The sequence below is a fragment of the Schistocerca gregaria genome, chromosome 2, assembly GCF_023897955.1.
Source record: "Schistocerca gregaria isolate iqSchGreg1 chromosome 2, iqSchGreg1.2, whole genome shotgun sequence".
NCBI lineage: Eukaryota > Metazoa > Arthropoda > Insecta > Orthoptera > Acrididae > Schistocerca > Schistocerca gregaria.
In genome coordinates this window covers 675,001,271-675,019,077 of record NC_064921.1, presented here as the reverse complement: position 1 = coordinate 675,019,077, position 17,807 = coordinate 675,001,271, and the positions used below count along the sequence as shown (strand labels likewise).

The 17,807-nt window shown below is 41.1% G+C and overlaps 1 protein-coding gene across 2 annotated transcripts in view; it reads right to left on the bottom strand.

Moving 5' to 3' along the window:
• Window positions 1–831: 831 nt before the first annotated feature.
• The window catches only part of LOC126334730 (ankyrin repeat domain-containing protein 40-like), a 33,054-nt gene continuing 16,078 nt past the window's right edge, over window positions 832–17,807 (bottom strand). For both annotated transcript variants that reach the window (XM_049997269.1, XM_049997270.1), the window contains exon 3: window positions 832–1,505. In XM_049997269.1, the coding sequence (XP_049853226.1) occupies window positions 1,150–1,505 (356 nt within the window). In that variant the 3' untranslated portion in view covers window positions 832–1,149. The remainder of the gene's footprint in view (window positions 1,506–17,807) is intronic.

The following is a 17,807-nucleotide window of genomic DNA, read 5'->3' as shown; positions in this document are numbered from 1 at the left end:
CAATATTCCAATTTATTTAGTTCAAACCAACCATGAGAACCTGATGTTAGATTTTCAGGTTTGGGAATCAGACCCCTAGACAAGAACAACTGGAGCCATCTCAACATGACAGGATAAATAAACTTGAAAGTTTATTGTAATCTTTGCTCCTCTCAAATCCCCATATAAAAGACTTTGCTTATTAATTACTCAGACTGGGCACTGTTTAATGTGGACAGTACATGGAAGAAGGAAGGAGAGAGAAGATTACAACACATATACCAAAGTAGTCTCATGCAGTTATGACAGCATTTCCAATTTGCATAACCATACTAGGAAACTAATACAACAAAATCATAATGCAAACAGCAGTTAACTTGAAGCTATGTACTGCAGCTGCACTGAATCACATATAATACAAACAGCAAGATCATCTTGTTCTCGTGCCAAGAAGTGGAAGCACCAAGTTATAACCAAGCACCTGATTTATCCATCTACTTTAAGTAATTCAAATATTATGCTTGGGGTTGGGAGGGAGGTCTGATGATTACGATGTTAAGAGCCATTAAACACAAAGTTGTTTCCTTTTTAATTATGACTAATTGTATAACAGAGATTTTGTTGTACATTTGCTGATATCTCTATTCCATAACTGCCCATTACCAACTACACCTCCACAGATACTGAAATCACAAACACCAACATTTGTCAATCATCTGAGTTTACTCAGGAAACAAACCCTACTTACCATCTTTATATGACTGCTGATTCTCCAGTCAGTTTGAATCTGTATGAAGATTGGTGCACTGAGGCAGAATTTGGATAGAAAGGTTTATGTAAGAATAAATGTAATTCAAGCTTTCTACATCTATTTCTTACAACATTTAAAACCACTGATATTTAGTAAATATTACAAATCACAATATATTCGTGTTACTGTCACTATTATTTTTCTCCTCATCTTCTTATTCATCTTACTTTACAGACACAAAATAAACTGTTGGAGACTACATGATGAAAACACATACAAAATAAAACCAAAAGTGCTACATGTTAGGCCCACAAACATATTTGGCAAGCAGATAAATAAGGAAATATTTCAATTAAATTAATTTCTAGCTCTTACAATATGCTAAGAAACCCAGGACAAAATAAAATATTAAATAAGGTTCAATAGAGAATGGTCTGATTCTTATGGAGAGAAATGGATTGGTAACCATTTATGTTTGTGCCGAGTGCTGCTGGCACATTAATAAAACCATTGCTACCTGGAACTAGCTTTCTTCCTGGTGGTGGTGCAACTACAACTTCTATTTCTTGAAAGTCTTTCAATCTCCGTATGTCTTTATCCTTACGGAGAACTGTGTCTGGAAGCTTACGTAACCTCAACACTTGGGTAGCATTCACACCCAATTCATCACAGCACACACGTAAAAGTTTGTTGTACGTTAGCTCACTGTGTGGCAGCTCAATTTCTATGAAATCCAGTTCACCACTATTTGCAACACGAGCTTTGAGCACCAATTCTGGAAAAATAAATATGTAAATGCTTGAAATGATTAATTAAACAATGATTTTCATGTTTGAGGCACCACTTTATGTAAGCATACTGCATCCAATCACCTTCAAAATGCACCTGCAACTGTTATTTTCACAACTTTCATAAATTTTCACACTTTTTAATCTGTATAGCTAGCAAAATCACTTTTTCTCTAAAAATAAAAATTTCTAAAATTACCTACAGATTTTACATTTATTGAAAGTTATGCAGAACTTACCTCAGGCACTATTTTACAGGGGAGCTGAAATAAGATTGTCAATATATTTACAGCTGCAACTGAATGAAAAAATAGTAAAATGCAAATCATGGTCACAGCTTTCTTCCAACTTTTGCATTTTAAGTAGTGGCCTCAATATTTAGAACACAAAACATCTTTTCTGGATGTTCTCTCTCTCTCTCTCTCTCTCTCTCTCTCTCTCGATGACTTACCACTACGTTTCAACACTGAATGGACCCATAGTATGAGGACTGCTTCTAAATTTTGTGTCCTTGTGGGAGTAGGAGTAGGAGCACATCAATTAGCCAATTTCAACAAGTGGTCACTTTTTAGGACTTCTCCATGTAACACACTTGCATGTGTATGAGGGGGAGACAAACCCCCCCCCCCCCAAAAAAAGAGAAATTCAACATATCTTCTTTATTTCTTAATATTTTAACACCAAATTTTGATCCCCTTCAAAGTATTCTCCATTGACCACAATGTACTTCTTCAAATGATCCTTCTATTTTTCAAAACAGTTTTTAAATTTACTTATTGGGATGTTCTTTATGCCTTCCAGAGATTTTTGTTTTATCTCCTCGACAGTGGCAAAACACTTTCCTTTCATGTCCCTTTTGAGTCTGGGAAACAGAAAGAAATCACATGGGGCTAGATCTGATAAGTAGGAGGTGGGAGGGAGGGCTGGGGTGGGGGATGGATGATCGGTGTCATGCTGTTTTTGCTCAAAAACTGCTTCACGCAGAGGGAAGTTTGGGCCAGCATGCTGTCATGATGGAAGAACCACTTGCCTATGCAACAAAGATCTGCCCTTTTCTTCTGAATACTATCCCTCAATCTTTTCAAAGCCTCCAGGTAGAACTCCTGGTTGACAGTTTGACCCAGGGAAACAAACTCCATGTGCACAACATCTCTGCAAACAAAGAAACAAATGAGCATTGTCTTGATGTTGACATCACTTGGTGAGCTTTTATGGCACGAGGAGAGCCACTTGTCTTCCACTGGCTTGATTGCTGCTTTGTTTTGGGGTTGCATCCATAGCACCACGATTCATTACCAGTAATCACCTTGGGAAAAAATTTCAGGGTTCTCTTGAGCTGATTTTGAAGCTCAAAACATGCCTGAAGTTGACAATCCCTTTGCCCGTCTGTGAGGTGAGGGACAAATTTGACTGCAACCCTTTCTCATGTGAACATCTTCAAATACAATCATCTGAATTCAGCTCCATGATATTTCAGACATCTCACAGAGTTCATCAATGGTTCGGTGTCGGTCTTCTCGAACGAGGTCGTTGATTTTGGCGATGTTTTCATCACTTCTTGATGTTGAGTGGGGTCCTGAATGGGGTTGGTCTTCAACGTGACATTTCTGCATTTTTGAAATGTGAAAACCAGTCATCGACTCTGGTCTTACTTAGGGCAGCATCGCCATAAGCAGTCTTCAGCACTATGATAGTTTCTGCAGCAGATTTTCCCAACAGAAAACCAAGTTTCACAGCCACATGTTGCTCTTGACATCCTGCCAGGATGTTTTTGCCGAAATGGAAAAAGTTGTTAAAAAAAAAAACTTATGGGTGAACCGATGCACTCACAGCTACCTACCTTCGGACACTGACTCAGGTGGTGTAACCGTAATGGATACATGGTCGAACAATGGGTTCCCCCACCCCCCACCCCCTCCCCACCGCAGCCCAGTTCCCGTTACTTTTGCACCCCCCCTCCCCCCTCCTGTACATATTTTCTCCGGTCTTCTATGTAACATCCTTACATGTTTACACTTTTTCACAATGATGTACACCCTGCCATATGCCAAGATAGTAAAAAAGTTTTCCATTCTAGCAACCAACATGCTATCACTGGAGAAATAATATCCTTGAGTGGTTCCTTTCACTTCCAAAAAGAAGAAGAAAGTCCTGGGTGCTAGATTTGGTGAATAAGAAGGCATATGTGGTACAATTTCTTAGCCTAAGTGTGAAAGTTCCTTGAGTGGAGTGAATGGATGCTTTGTAAGGCAGACCAAATGCAATCATTCCCGATTTCTTCTGCTTCATTTCAGGATCCATGAAACTGCCTGGCAGATTAAAACTGTGTGCCGGACCGAGACTCGAACTCGGGACCTTTGCCTTTCGCAGGCAAGTGCTCTACCATTCTCTTTCAGGATCAATGATCGGTCAGAATATTTGGTTGACACCAGTCAATGAGTTATGAAACTTGCACTGTTTTTCTGCAAGTTCATTACTGCACCACTGCCAAGCAGCTGGTGTGTATGAAGACACTGAAAAACAATTGTGTATTGAAACTGAGGGGAAAAAAAGCCAAAAGTTGCATAATGGAGGTTTATTAGCCCTTGAACTAGGTTTCGAAAAACTGGTTACAAAAATTATTTTTACAAACACAACAAAATATTAGTAATAGAAAAAAACATATGAATAATTTTATACCCAGAGTATAACAGTAAATCTATTGCATTTTCGTAGCCTTGTAGAGGAAGTTTCTTTCTTACTTTAATGTAAAATGCTTTTATGTAACACAAGCAAGGCACAGTTCTTGCTTGCATGTATTTAGTGCCCACTGCAGACCAATTTTTCCTAGTTTCTTGAACCTGTATATTTGAAGAGTTGGCCTTTGTCTCTGGTATGATGAACACTTAACTTATGTAAATATTGTAATCTATGACTCCTGTAATAATTTTATTCTTACAACAGCCTCTACTAGTTGGTAATTATTCTGAAGGATGCTAAATGTAATCTGACTGCTATCTAAAGCCATGGCACGTAATAATTCTTTTTTTTTTATGTCAATTTCATGCATGACAAGGGCCACTCGGCTTCAACTAATCTAATATACCACCATGTGATGTAACAAGTAAGTACGCTTACCTCACAAATATTTTTCTGTTATTAATAGTTTGTTATGTTTGTAAAAATAATTTTAGTAACCAGTTATATATACTTTTATGGCCCACTCATTCTGAAGAAGATATTTTTGGAAATATTGAAACCTATGTCAAGGGTTAACAAAACCTTTGTTTTGCAACTGATTACCTGATTTTTTCAACATCATCAGATTTATACAGCTGCTGAATCGTAGCTATATTTAAGATTTTGAAATTGTGTATTGTGTATATGCAGTGGAGAAGCATATTCAAAATGCAAGTGAAGCTGAACTTTGGAGCTTATCGTTGGGCTATAAATATGGAAATGTGTTAGTAATGTGTAATGACAAAATGTTTTTCTGTGTTTAGGCAGTGTGGTATCAATATGACAGTTATGAAAGCACATTCTCTTCAAAGCAAATTAGAATAGTCTTTACTGACATGTTTGTACAGGGAGTCGAAATCAGGAAAAGTTCAAACAGATATCACAGCCAATAATTCCAAATGATCACATTATTTTATTGTCACCACTGATGTTTATTTGTTAAGTAAAAAAGGGAATCAGGAAACTGAAGGACTGCTGCTGCCGTTGTTGTTGTTTTTGTTGTTGTTTGTCAAGGACAGAAAATAATCATAATGCAATTTACTGATGATGCAACAGTTTTAGGCAATGTGAAAAGGAACTGGGTTTTGTGCTAAGTGTAATGGAACATGTTCTAGCTGTAGAGAGATCATTCATGAGAATTAGCCAGTAATGTCCAAGAATGTAAAACTCTTACCTAGTTTTGAATGTATTAATACTGGTCTGAAATTTGAAAAGAAACTCACAAAAGAATTACAATTAACTCAAAGCACCACACAATACAAGGCAAGTATTCATATATATTCTTAAGCAGTTCCTTTTGAACTTAACCACATCAGGTCACAATTCATTTCTCATGTTAAAAATGGAAAAAATCACAATTCCATTTAGTGACTGGGGGGAAAGGGGGGAGGGGGAGGAGAAACAATTCCCATTTGATATCATGCTATCCTGCTGTTATTGCCAGTCACTTTTTTAGTCCTAGTACTGCTGCTGGTTTCAAAAGGCTGCATTTTTTCCCTGTAGTATTTAGTTTTATAGTGTTTCCATGACCATTTATAATATACTGTGATAACACTGTCACAATGATCTGTCCCTTTCTTACATATTTAATAAGGATGATACCCTGAATCCCAAATGACAGACAGCATAACCTTCCCATAAAAGACGGGTGGGGGTGTTTGTATTTTCATAGTTTGTTTCAACATTTTCCCCACTGTGATAAGAAGTCTGAAAACTCTTCTTCCTTGTTCTTACACATTTTAAGCATTTCTTTTGCTGATGTCACGTTGCTCTCTTTGAATGGACATTATAAATTACGGACCCATTGGAGCAACATGTTTCTCATCTTTAGTTCAACATGCAGGACCCTACACTAATATAAACTACTCCATAATTTATCTTGATGGTAATATATCTGTCAGAAAACAGCAAAGTTTCCATCTTTGTGATGGTTCTTCATTCCTCTATCATAGATGATCTGCTACTTTTTAGTGTGTTTTCCAAACCTGTGATAAGTTTTCCTCTTCATCACAGTCTCATAAGCTGGAACATTATCCACATGCATTATCACTATTTCATTGTCAAATTTATGCCATCTCCAAATGCAAATGATGAGTCATTTCATATGCCTCGCTTCTTTGTTCCAGCTATGTCACCAAGAAGTGCAACTCAGATAGAGTTGTGCAAACAAAAGAAAAACACACTGTGCTTCCCATGCATGTTCAAGTACTCACACCTATTCCCCAACATAGGTATGAAATTTGTTAACACCTCTTGTATACATGGCTTTGAGATCAAGGATTTAAATACAGATTTGACACTAAGTGTGGTTGTCCGATATTATGAATTATTCACATTTTACTGGGATCTCAACTAATTCAATCACAGTATTACTAAGCCAATGTTTACAGTGTATGTGAATATTTGTTATCTGTAGAAATTTGTTACATCTTGCATATTTAAACATACAAAGGTGGTTTAAAAAGTTTTCTGAATCACCATGAGAGGTCAGCACTAGTGCAACGAGTCATTCACATATTTGTTGGACTGTTGCCTGTAAACACATGCCACATCAGTGTTCTATGAAGAGCTGTGGTGGTGACGTGGCTCTGTTGTACCTGCTTGGTAATTTGCAAAGATGGGGAAGGAAAAAAAAAAAAAAAAAAAAAAAAAACCAATATTCAGGCACTGATTAAGTACTTTGTAAAGAAAGGTATGAAAGCAAAGGACATTCATGCCGATTTCCATAATACACTGGGGGATTCTGCTCCTTCATATTCAACTGTTCCCAAGTGGACAAATTAATTTAAATTTCGTTGGCAGAGCTCAGATAATGATCTGCACAGTGGTCGGCCAAGATCTGTCACTCCTCCAGAAATCATTGCAAAAGTGCACAAAATGGTCATGGAGGATCACTGATTGAAAGTTCATGAAGCTGCTCACACTTGTCAGATGTCATCTGAAAAGGTATCTCACATTTTAACTGAAGAATTAGAAATGAAAAAATTATCTGCAAGATGGGTGCCACGGCTCTTGACACTGTTCCCATATGTCCATTCTCATGCGTTTTTGATTCAATGTTTGGCCTCTTTTAGGAGAAATGAACACGATTTTTTGTGCTGGTTTGTGACCATAGATGAAACTTGGCTTCACTACTATACCCTATGGACAAAACAACAGCCAAAGCAATGAAAACATGCTGATTCTCTGCTATCACAGAAAGCAAAGACAATTCCTTCAGTGGGAAAGGTCAAGGCATCAGAGTTCAGGGATGCGAAGGGGATTCTGTTTGTAAATTATCTCCACACTGGGCAAACAATTAATGGAGAATACTATGCTAACCTCCTCGACAAATTGCAACAAAATATACGTGAAGGAAAAAAAAAAAGCCACGCTTAGGAAGGAAGAAAGTCATCTTCGATCAAGACAATGCACGCTCGCATACATGCCCCATCGCCATGGCAAAATTCCACAAACTAAGGTATGAATTGTTGCCGCACCTGACTTATTCACCTGATATGGCTCCGTCAGACTTCCATATCTTCCCAAAACTGAAAATTTTTCTTAGTGGATGAAGATTCACTTCAAAAGAAGAATTGATAGCTGGAGTCGACAACTATTTTGCGGGCTCCTTGATGAAATTCGTCCTAAATAATATATCTCTTTTACCAAAAAAAACAGCTCAGTTCATACATACAATACCAGGAATAAAAATGATCTGCACAAGGACTTAAAAGCACTTACTGTAGTTCAAAAAGGGGCCCACTTCTCAGGAACACTCACCTTCAATAATTAGCCAGCAAACATAAAAAATTTAGTTACAAATAAAGATCAGTTTTAAAGAAGCCTGAAAGGCTTACTAGTGACCAACTCCTCCTACTCCATTGACGAATTTTTTAAATAGAAACAAATGATGTATTCTATATACTCATACTATTAGTATTTTATTCCAGCTTTTTTAAAAAAATGATATATTGTATATACTCATGCTATTAGTATTTTTATTCCAGCCTTTTTTTTTTTTTTTTTTTTTAAAGTGACATGTTCCACATCCACGAGGATCTACTCAGTACAGATCAATGGAACGAAAAACTATTCAATCTAATCATTGGACCAAGTGCATTAATCTACAAGGAGACTACATTGAAGAATAAAACAAGTTTCAGTGATTTAAGTACCTTTTTTTCTATTGTGTTCCGAGAACTTTTGAACCATCTTCGCACATAAAAAGAATCTACATGCCATGTCTAAAAAGTAATGTAATTTTTAGTAACATGTCATCTTTGTTGACAAATGTGACATGTGACAAAAACTGTAAGATATGAAGAATCACACATGAGGCAGCTCAGGTCTTATCTAATGACACTACAGTGGACATGTCTTATGAGCTGTGTTCATAAACGTGTTGACCCTTCATCTTCCCCACATAAAGCCATGAAGTGCAAGAGACTTGCTTTGTTGGAGAAGTGATGGGGCACATTCATGAGCAGTTGTGGATTTTTTTCTGGACAGCAAAAAGTATCAGTCGCTGGCAGCCAGCCTACAAGTGGGGAAGTGTGAAGACTGCTCGTCTGATTCCAGTAAGCTGTAAAACGATGGGAAAAAACTGAATAATGACATTGCATCAACTTTTGCCTAGCATTTACAATAACAAAATGGAAACCATTTGCAAGATTCAACAGGTCTCAGGTACATTGCTAACTCACAGACAGCAATGGTACAACCACTCTAAGACGTGCACATCAGTGGACAGTGAACTGGGTACAGGCAGACCCTCCATAAGGCGAAATGAGTGTCACTGAGCAAGTGTTGGCTTCGGTCATTGAAGTCCATTGTATTACAGTACAAGAACTTGCAAATGAAACAGAGTTAATCAACACCAACTGGAAATAATCTCAGAGCATCCTGGATAATGGCAAAATAACTCCAATTTTATGAACATAATGATCACTGGTCATGTGACGTAGATTTATGGGCATGACACAGAAACGAAGATCCAGTCATCACAGTGGAAGTATCGGACATCCCCAAAGCCAAAGAAAGCCAAGCAGGTCCACAGCAATCTCAAGGTCATATTGATCATTTTCTTTAGCTAGCATGAGGTGGTGCATCCTAAGTATGGACCACAAGGCCAAAGCATCACAACAGAATACTACAAGCAGGTCCTTTGTCCCCCGTGATACTATGCGGCGCTACAATCTGATATGTGAACAGCAAAAACTTGGCAGTTCCATCACAACAATGCACTTTAACATTCTGTGCATGTGGTTCTGATTTTCATCACCAAATGTATCATTACTGATGTTTGTCAGGCTTCCCATTCCCCTGACATGGCTCCATATGACTCCTGTCTTTTTTCCAAGCTGAAAATGCCTCTGAATGGAACACAATTCCAGTTAAGACATAATGTTTGTTTGTTTGTTTTGCTTTAGGGTGCAAAAACAACTAATGTCATTTGCGCCCATATCAGAACTGTAGAACACCAAGACAAAAATGGAGTTAAAACTATACATTAACCCTAGTTGACAGAAGGAAAGACAGCTAAAAACATGGGCTTCCCCTTGGAGAAAAGTCCATAAAATACACCATAGAGAAAACAAAGGTCTCAAACTAAAGATTAAATATCCTACTCCATATTGCTACAATGGATAAAAAGTAAAATGTGGTTGACAGCCCACGCGTTTTTCACTAAAGTGGCCAATAACTCCGATGACAAATAACTTAGAACGTAAGTTGTTTAAAAAAAGGCATTCAGTCAGGAAGCGGCAAACTGTAAAAGGTTGATGATAATGAGGACAAAGTACCACTTAACAAGTGGCTGGAAGTGTCCGGTACGCAACCTAGCTAAAATGATTTCCTTGTGGCGAGAGGGCTGAGATGAGGTCAGCCAAGCTGCTGGGAAAGGTTTATTTACCTGAAGCTTGTTACCATGAAGGGCTTGTTTCCAGTGGTGATGCCAAAGTGACACCACCTGCTGACAGATGGCAACATAGGGGTCATTTTAAGGAATGGAAGGACTAGCATCCTTGGAAGTAGCCTTGTTTCCCGTCATACTGACATGACCAGTGACCACATAAACATCACAGCAGCTCCATCAAAAGTGAATGAGTGAAAGCTTTCCTGGACCCGTTGCACTAGGGATGGATGGTGTACAGTGCACACAGGCTCTGAGAGGCACTGACAGATTTGGAGCAAATGACAGAACCGAAAAGCCTGTGCCACCAGAATTACTGCGTGGCCTGATATAGAGCAAAGAGTTCCGCTGTAAGTACTGAGCAGTGTTCTGGGAGCCGATACTGAAAATCATCAGCACCAGGCACACCCGACACCACAGTCTGTCAGAGCCATCAATGTACACAATAGTATTATCTCGAAGTTACGTGCGAAAGTTGAGAAACTTGCAGCAATAGAGCAATTGATTGATTGATTAATTGAGAGGGTTTATGGGGCAAACGACAAGGTTCTCAGTCTTGCAATTCCGAAGTTACTCACAGGAGAAAGAGGGTCCACTAATAATGGACGGATCCAGTCAGGGGAGTCAAACTATAAAATAGTGAAGTTAAAACACACACAGTAAATGTATAAAAGGTGAGACCAAATCTAAAAACTCGAAAAACAGAGTGGCCTTTACATGGGGGAATGGTCATGGGGTCCCAGACCGAGAAGACATTAAGAGAGGTCCCAATCACAACCACCCTGCACCTGCTCCAGGAGGAAAGCAAAACTTTATAGCTGGAAATAAAAACCATTTTCATGGAGTAAACTGAGAACTAGTTCAACCATCTGTGAATCGTCTGCTAATATTAAAATGAAGGAATCTGGAAGACTATACTTAGCACAACAGGCCAAAAGAAGCGGACATTCCACCAATATGTAGGATACCGTCAGTCTGGCTCCACAACCACATTGTGGGGGTGGTGCATTAGGTATGACAATGGGCCTGGTATACCAATACGTAAACGGCATAAAACAGTGGACTCCTTCCAAGAGGAGTGGAAGGAAGAGTGTCAAACTGCAGTAGACTCCTTGATTGTGTGGAATTTATTACTGTGAGCAGCAGCACACCAGAGAAATTTGACAGTTATCCACATACCCACACAACTGGAATCATGAAAGTGAGTGGGAGGTAAGTATCTGCTTCTCTAGCCAAACAGTCAGCCAATTCATTCCCCAGGATGCCCTCATGACTCGGACCCAGAGAAAGACAACTGAGCAGGTGGCATGGCCAAGGGCGGAGAGAAGGTCACGGATAGCAGAGACCACAGGATGACGAGAGTAGCATTGCTCAATAGCCTGCAGGCAGCTAATTTGAGTTAGTACAAATTAGCACATTGTGGAGGGAGGCCTGAGAAACAAAATGGAGGGTTCTGTGAAGGGCAAGGAGATGTGCTGTGCACACACTACATGATCCCAGCAATAAATGGTGTTCTAAGCCAATAGGAGATGTAAGAGCGTATCCCACCTTATCTATTGTCTTAGAACCATCAGTGTAGAAGATGGTGGCACCCTGGAACTCTGCAAGGATGGCATGCAAAAGACACCAGGGAACCATAGGGACGAAAGAGACCTTAGGACCCTGGAATAGGTCGGTCCTAATCCGTGGTCGAGGCACCATAAAAGGGGGGAGTGTGGGAGGAAATACATGGGACGCATTCCAGTGAGTGGAGATCCTGACAGATAGGACTGAAGTGCATTCCAATAGGGAATCCCACCCAGGGGTGGTTGTCACGAGGGAGACATCCCTCGTTTGCGAAGAGGATAGGGTACACGTGATGTTCAGGAAATTGGCAAATAGCAATTGTGTAAGAAACAGGGAGATGGCTTCATTGTATTTGTAGAGGGGGAATCCCAATTTGTGCGAGGAGACTCAACAGGACTAGTGTGTAAGCCAGACACACCCGACAATGGTGAACAGGATCAAGTATTTGCAGAATAGAAGCAGCTCTTGAGCCCATAAATCTACCATAATCTGTCTGGACGAAGCCAGAGCATAATCAAGATGGAGAAAAGTTGTACGACCTGCATCCCAATATGTGTGGACCAAAAGGTGGAGAGCGTTAAGATTCCGCATGCATGTAGTCTTTAGGTGGTGAATATGGGGCAGCCGCATCAGGTTTTTATCAAGGCCCAAGAAATAAGACTGTGCTACAACATTGAGGAGTTGATCGCCTAAATGAAGTTCTGGATCAGGGTGTACTGTGGATCTATGACAAAACTGCATAAACCAAGTTTTAGAGGGAGAAAACTGGAAGCCATGGGAGTGGCCCACGCGGAGGCCCATCGGATAGCACCTTGGAGCTGGTGCTCAGCAGATGCTACTGAGTGGGAGCTGCAACAGATGCAAATATCACTGACACGCAACGCTGGGGTAACCACAGGCCCAACAGAGGTAACAAACCCATTGATTCTATGAGGAAGAGAGTGACACATAATACAGAACCCTGTGGGATATATTTTTCCTGAAGAGAAGAGCCAGTAAGATAAAAATTCATGGATAAAAATCTGAAGGGGGCTACAGAAGCCTCAGTCATGGAGCGGAACTGAAATGTGATGGCGCCAAGCCATTTCGTATGCCTTGTGTAGGTCAAAGAATATCGCGACAAAGTGCCAGCAGTTAGTAGAAGCCTGTCAGATTGTTGTTTCCACTCTGAGTAAATGGTCAGTTGGAGATCGTCCTTCCCAGAAGGGACGTAAGGTCCAAGGTGTCTGAAGCTAACCATCGTTGAGCAGTTTACAAAGTACATCCTTCAGGCTAATAGGGTGGTAGCTGTAGAGGTATGTTGGGTTCTTCCTGAACTTATAGACGGGAATAACTATACTGTCTCGCCATCACAACGGGAAAGCAGCTGTGAACCAAATGCGGTTGAAAACCCTGAGGAGATGTTGCCTCTAGACAATGTCCAAGTGTTGGAGAATCTGGTTGTGGATGGAATCCATGCCTGGGGCAGTGTCACATGAAGAGGTAAGAGCCTGCAAGAATTCCCATTCAGTGAATAGTTTATTATAAGGTTCAGCGTGGTGCAGGTTGATACAAAGGCTGGCTCTGTTCAACTCAGAATTTCTGCCAGAGAAAGGTAGCAGGATAGAAAGAGGAAGCCTAGGCCATTGCAAAGTGTATTGTGAGGTGCTCTGCAAGGCCCAAAGGACCCGTGCACAGAGCATCTTGGAGCTTAAGACCCTAGCCCAGAAGGCTACAGAGCTTGGACCAAAACTGCGATGAAAAAAAAACTGCTGTATTAAGGTAGACAGTTAAACATATGGGAGTGGCCTACCTGGAGGAAGGTAGACATTGCAAACGGTGATTGCCAGGGTCATTTGCACTCTAACCACTATTGCTTCCAGGTTGGTACAAAGGGGGATGCAGTCACTAATGACATCAGGGTGAACCAAAGTGCAGATCCCGGCAGATGCTACCCTGGAGCCGGCACGGTTCCGACAGAATGCTCGATAACCACAAAATGTTGCAGAGTGGTCATCATGGAATTGTGTTTCTTGAAGAGGGAGACAGAATTTAGAATAGGAGGAAACGAAATATTATACTTCCGCCAGGTAATTATAGTAACTGTTGCAATTCCACAGAATGATCATGTGGTGAGAGTTCAGGTTAGGCAAAGAAGCCGAGAGCAGGTCATGTCACTCGGTCAGTGGTCGTCACCAAAGATGGGGTGACATCCATAAATAAGACATCAGACTCAGGTTGCGATGGGGGAGGAGGCATCGGCAAGACCTGGAACCGAAAGAGAGCATGCAACCTTGTGGCATACGGATGGTGTGTCTTGTAGCTGAGTTGTATTAGAAGCAGAAGGCTTCTGGTCTGACAGATGCTGTGGAGAGCGGTCCCAGTGGGGAGTTCCATCACTGGCAGGGGCTGAAGAAGGGGGGTACTTCTTTAGCTGGGGAGGTCGTGGGAACTACAGGGAAAGGGGAGGGGAGGGCAGGATGGGGCTGGGGTAAGGAAGAGGTTGTTGTTGTGGTCTTCAGTCCTGAGACTGGTTTTATCCAGCTCTCCATGCTACTCTATCCTGTGCAAGCTTCTTCATTTCCCAGTACCTACATCCTTCTGAATCTGCTTAGTGTATTCATATATTGGTCTCCCTCTACGATTTTTACCCTCCATGCTGCCCTCCAATACCAAATTGGTGATCCCTTAATGCCTCAGAACATGTCCTACCAACCAATCCCTTCTTCTAGTCAAGTTGTACCACAAACTCCTCTTCTCCCCAATTCTATTCAATACCTCCTCATTAGTTATGTGATCTACCCATCTAATCTTCAGCTTTCTTCTGTAGCACCACATTTAGAAAGCTTCTATTCTCTTCTTGTCCAAACTATTTATCGTGCATGTTTCACTTCCATACATGGCTACACCCCATACTTAAACCTATACTCGATGTTAACACGTTTCTCTTCTTCAGAACCGCTTTCCTTGCCATTGCCAGTCTACATTTTATATCCTCTCTACTTTGACCATCATCAATTATTTGGCTCCCCAAATAACAAAACTCCTTTACTACTTTAAGTGTCATTTCCTAATCGAATTCATGCAGCATCAACTGACTTAATTCGACTACATTCCATTATCCTCATTTTGCTTTTGTTGATGTTCATCTTATAGCCTCCTTTCGAGACACTATCCATTCCGTTCAAGTGTTCTTCTAAGTCCTTCGCTGTCTCTGACAGAATTACAATATAATCGGCGAACCTCCAAGTTTTTATTTCTTCTCCATGGATTTTCCTCCAAAATGGTCCAGACAGTTTGGCTATATGGATGACTCAGCCTTAGCCATACAACACAGGCCTTTGAAACAACTGAAGAAATCCTAAATTCTGATCTAGACATTTTAAGCCAATATTTCCATAAATGGAGGTTACAACCAAACTCAAATAAAACAGAAGTTGCCTATTTTCATCTGTTCAACTGATTGGCACACAGAGCTCTTGATTTCTATTTTGAAGGGGAAAAACTTCATCACAACATGCTTCCAATATATTTTAGGATCACGTCACTTGGGACACTTCCTTTTCAGGAACATCTGCTAACCTCAGAAGCAGAAAAACGCTGTCCATAAACTCTGTGGCATTAGTTGGTGATCATCAGCAAACACTCTTCAAGTATCGGCACTCGAATTGGTACGAGGGTTGGAACCCAAATTGCGGCAACTATCCACTCACAATCGACACAAAAGAGTCACATGCCCGAACCTGCCACCGCCCCCAAAGCAGCCACCAGCATTGCGGAGAACCCACTGCCAGCAATGTGGAAGGCAAAGCACACCACTAGCAGAGCCTGCTCTGCCGATGGCGCAAATGGAGCAGTCCACCGCATGTCGAACCACCGGAACAACTCCGAAGCTAACGCCACAAAGTGGTTCCTTCATCTTCGGAATCAGATGCACAGTATTACTGTTCTTTTTTGGAGCATCACCTGCGACCAGCTTTGGCAAAGAAGCGGTGACACTTTCTGTGCAACCTTCCCATCATTCTGCACGACAATGCGCAGGCACATACAGCACAAGCTATGGCTGCTCTGTTTGGTTGATGGGACTGGGAAGTAATGTACCATCCACCATACTCCCTGGACTTAAGTCTTTGTGACTTAGATTTGATTCTGATGATGAAGGAAGCACTTCACGGCACTCGCCCCAGAACCGCTCCAGCAACTCAACAGGCAGCAGATCGCCCCACCCGCACCACCAACAGAACAGGCTCCACCAACGGTACACCACGCCCTCCACATCACCGGCAACAGGCTCCACGCAACACTGGCGACTACTCCGAAGGGCAGCAACAGGCACAAACATGTAACTCTCCTGCAGCAGTTGTGAACAAACAGCTGCCACTATTCAAGTTCCAACCCTCGTATAATCAACAGAAGATTAGTTTGCACCTGTCTGGCTTAATAGCCCACACGTAAAAAAGGTAGGTGTGCAAATCAACTAGGCCATGAGCATTGTTAGTAGGTCAGTACAATGTGATCCAACATAATGGTCACTTATCTTAAGGCACATTCCATCTCCTGATGTCAAATGGAAGAGTATGCTACTGCGTGATTACCAAAAGACTGCTAATAACGCTGACCAACAATGTGTTCCCGCATAGTGAACATGACTATGATCAAGACATCCAGCTCTTCTCACAGCCATGATGCTCATGGAAACTGAATTCAATACCATCAATGAATAAAAATGCTGCTGGCAACATAACTGTCCTCTACACTGCCTTAAACTGCCATGCATCTGGAAGAAACCCCTGGTTTTGGCCAGCCTTGGACAATTTTGGATTACCCTGAATTGCATCTGAACAGGCCATGGAATATGTGCAGACACACTAATAGTGGGGAAATCTTTATCACCATCATTTCATTGTAGTGTGGAATGACAGACAACTGCTCATGTCATACCAACATATACCACCCATGCCTACAAGGGTCCTTTTGAAGATTTCCTGCCAGCAATGAGTAGTGTGATAAAATACATAGAAGACCGTGATATCCATGTATAGCTGTTGTTATTTGTGCTATTTTATGCTGGAGAGCTGTGTTTAAATGTTGATATGGAGTAGTTCTGTAATATTTGTATATGTATTACCATGCGATAAATAATAATAAATTGGATGAGATAATGACTCAGATGGCATAAAAACCTGAAGAAGAGGAAGAGGTAGGAGAAGGAAAAGATGTAACAAAGGCAGAAGTTGAAGAAAGTGACACTGGAAACAGTCTCTCACATTTTTGGCAAGCCCCAGCGTAATACAGACAGTCCTGGGACTTGTATTCTTGAATCTTCTTTTCTCTCTTGTAAGCAGGGCAATCCGACAAGCGAGAGAAGTGGTGGTCATGACAATTGATGAACACAGGTGGCGGAACACTGAGGCTTCCCTCATGGAGTGGGTGTCCAGCCACCACACAGAGGGTCTGCTGAACAGCAGGAAGACCTATGCTCAAAACGTAAGCAACGAAAGACCTCATGAGTCGTGAGATGTATGGCTTCACGTCACATCTGTAGCATATAACCCTGACCTCCTCTGGGAAGATGTCCCTTTCAAAAGCCAGAATGAATGCGTTGGTATTGGTGACCAGAGTTCCTCATCAGTTTGCAGGATGAGATCCCTATGAAAAATCACACCCTGGACCATATTTAGAGACCAGTGAGGGCTAACAGACACCAGGACATCGCCGATATGATCACAAGAATGAAGAGCTGCGGACTGGGTGGCAGATGAATCTTTGATCAACAGGGAGCTCAACTGCATCTTACTAAGAGATTGCACTTCACCAAACTTGTCCTCACTATTTTCCACAAAAAACAATAGCTTTTTGGTGGTTAATGTTCGTTCGTTTGTTTTGTTTTAGGGCACGAAAAACAACTGGGGTCATATGTGCCCAAGTCAAGACTATACAGCAATGGACGGAATAGGAGACACCTAAAAAAAGGCACGTGGAAAAAGGGCTTAAAAATCCTCATCCAAAACTGGAGGTCCAAAACTAAAAATTAAATGGCCTTCACCATATTGCTTCAGCAGATAAAAAGTAAAATGTGGTCCACAGCCCGCACGCCATTCGCTAAAACAGCTCATAAATTGGATGGCAAACC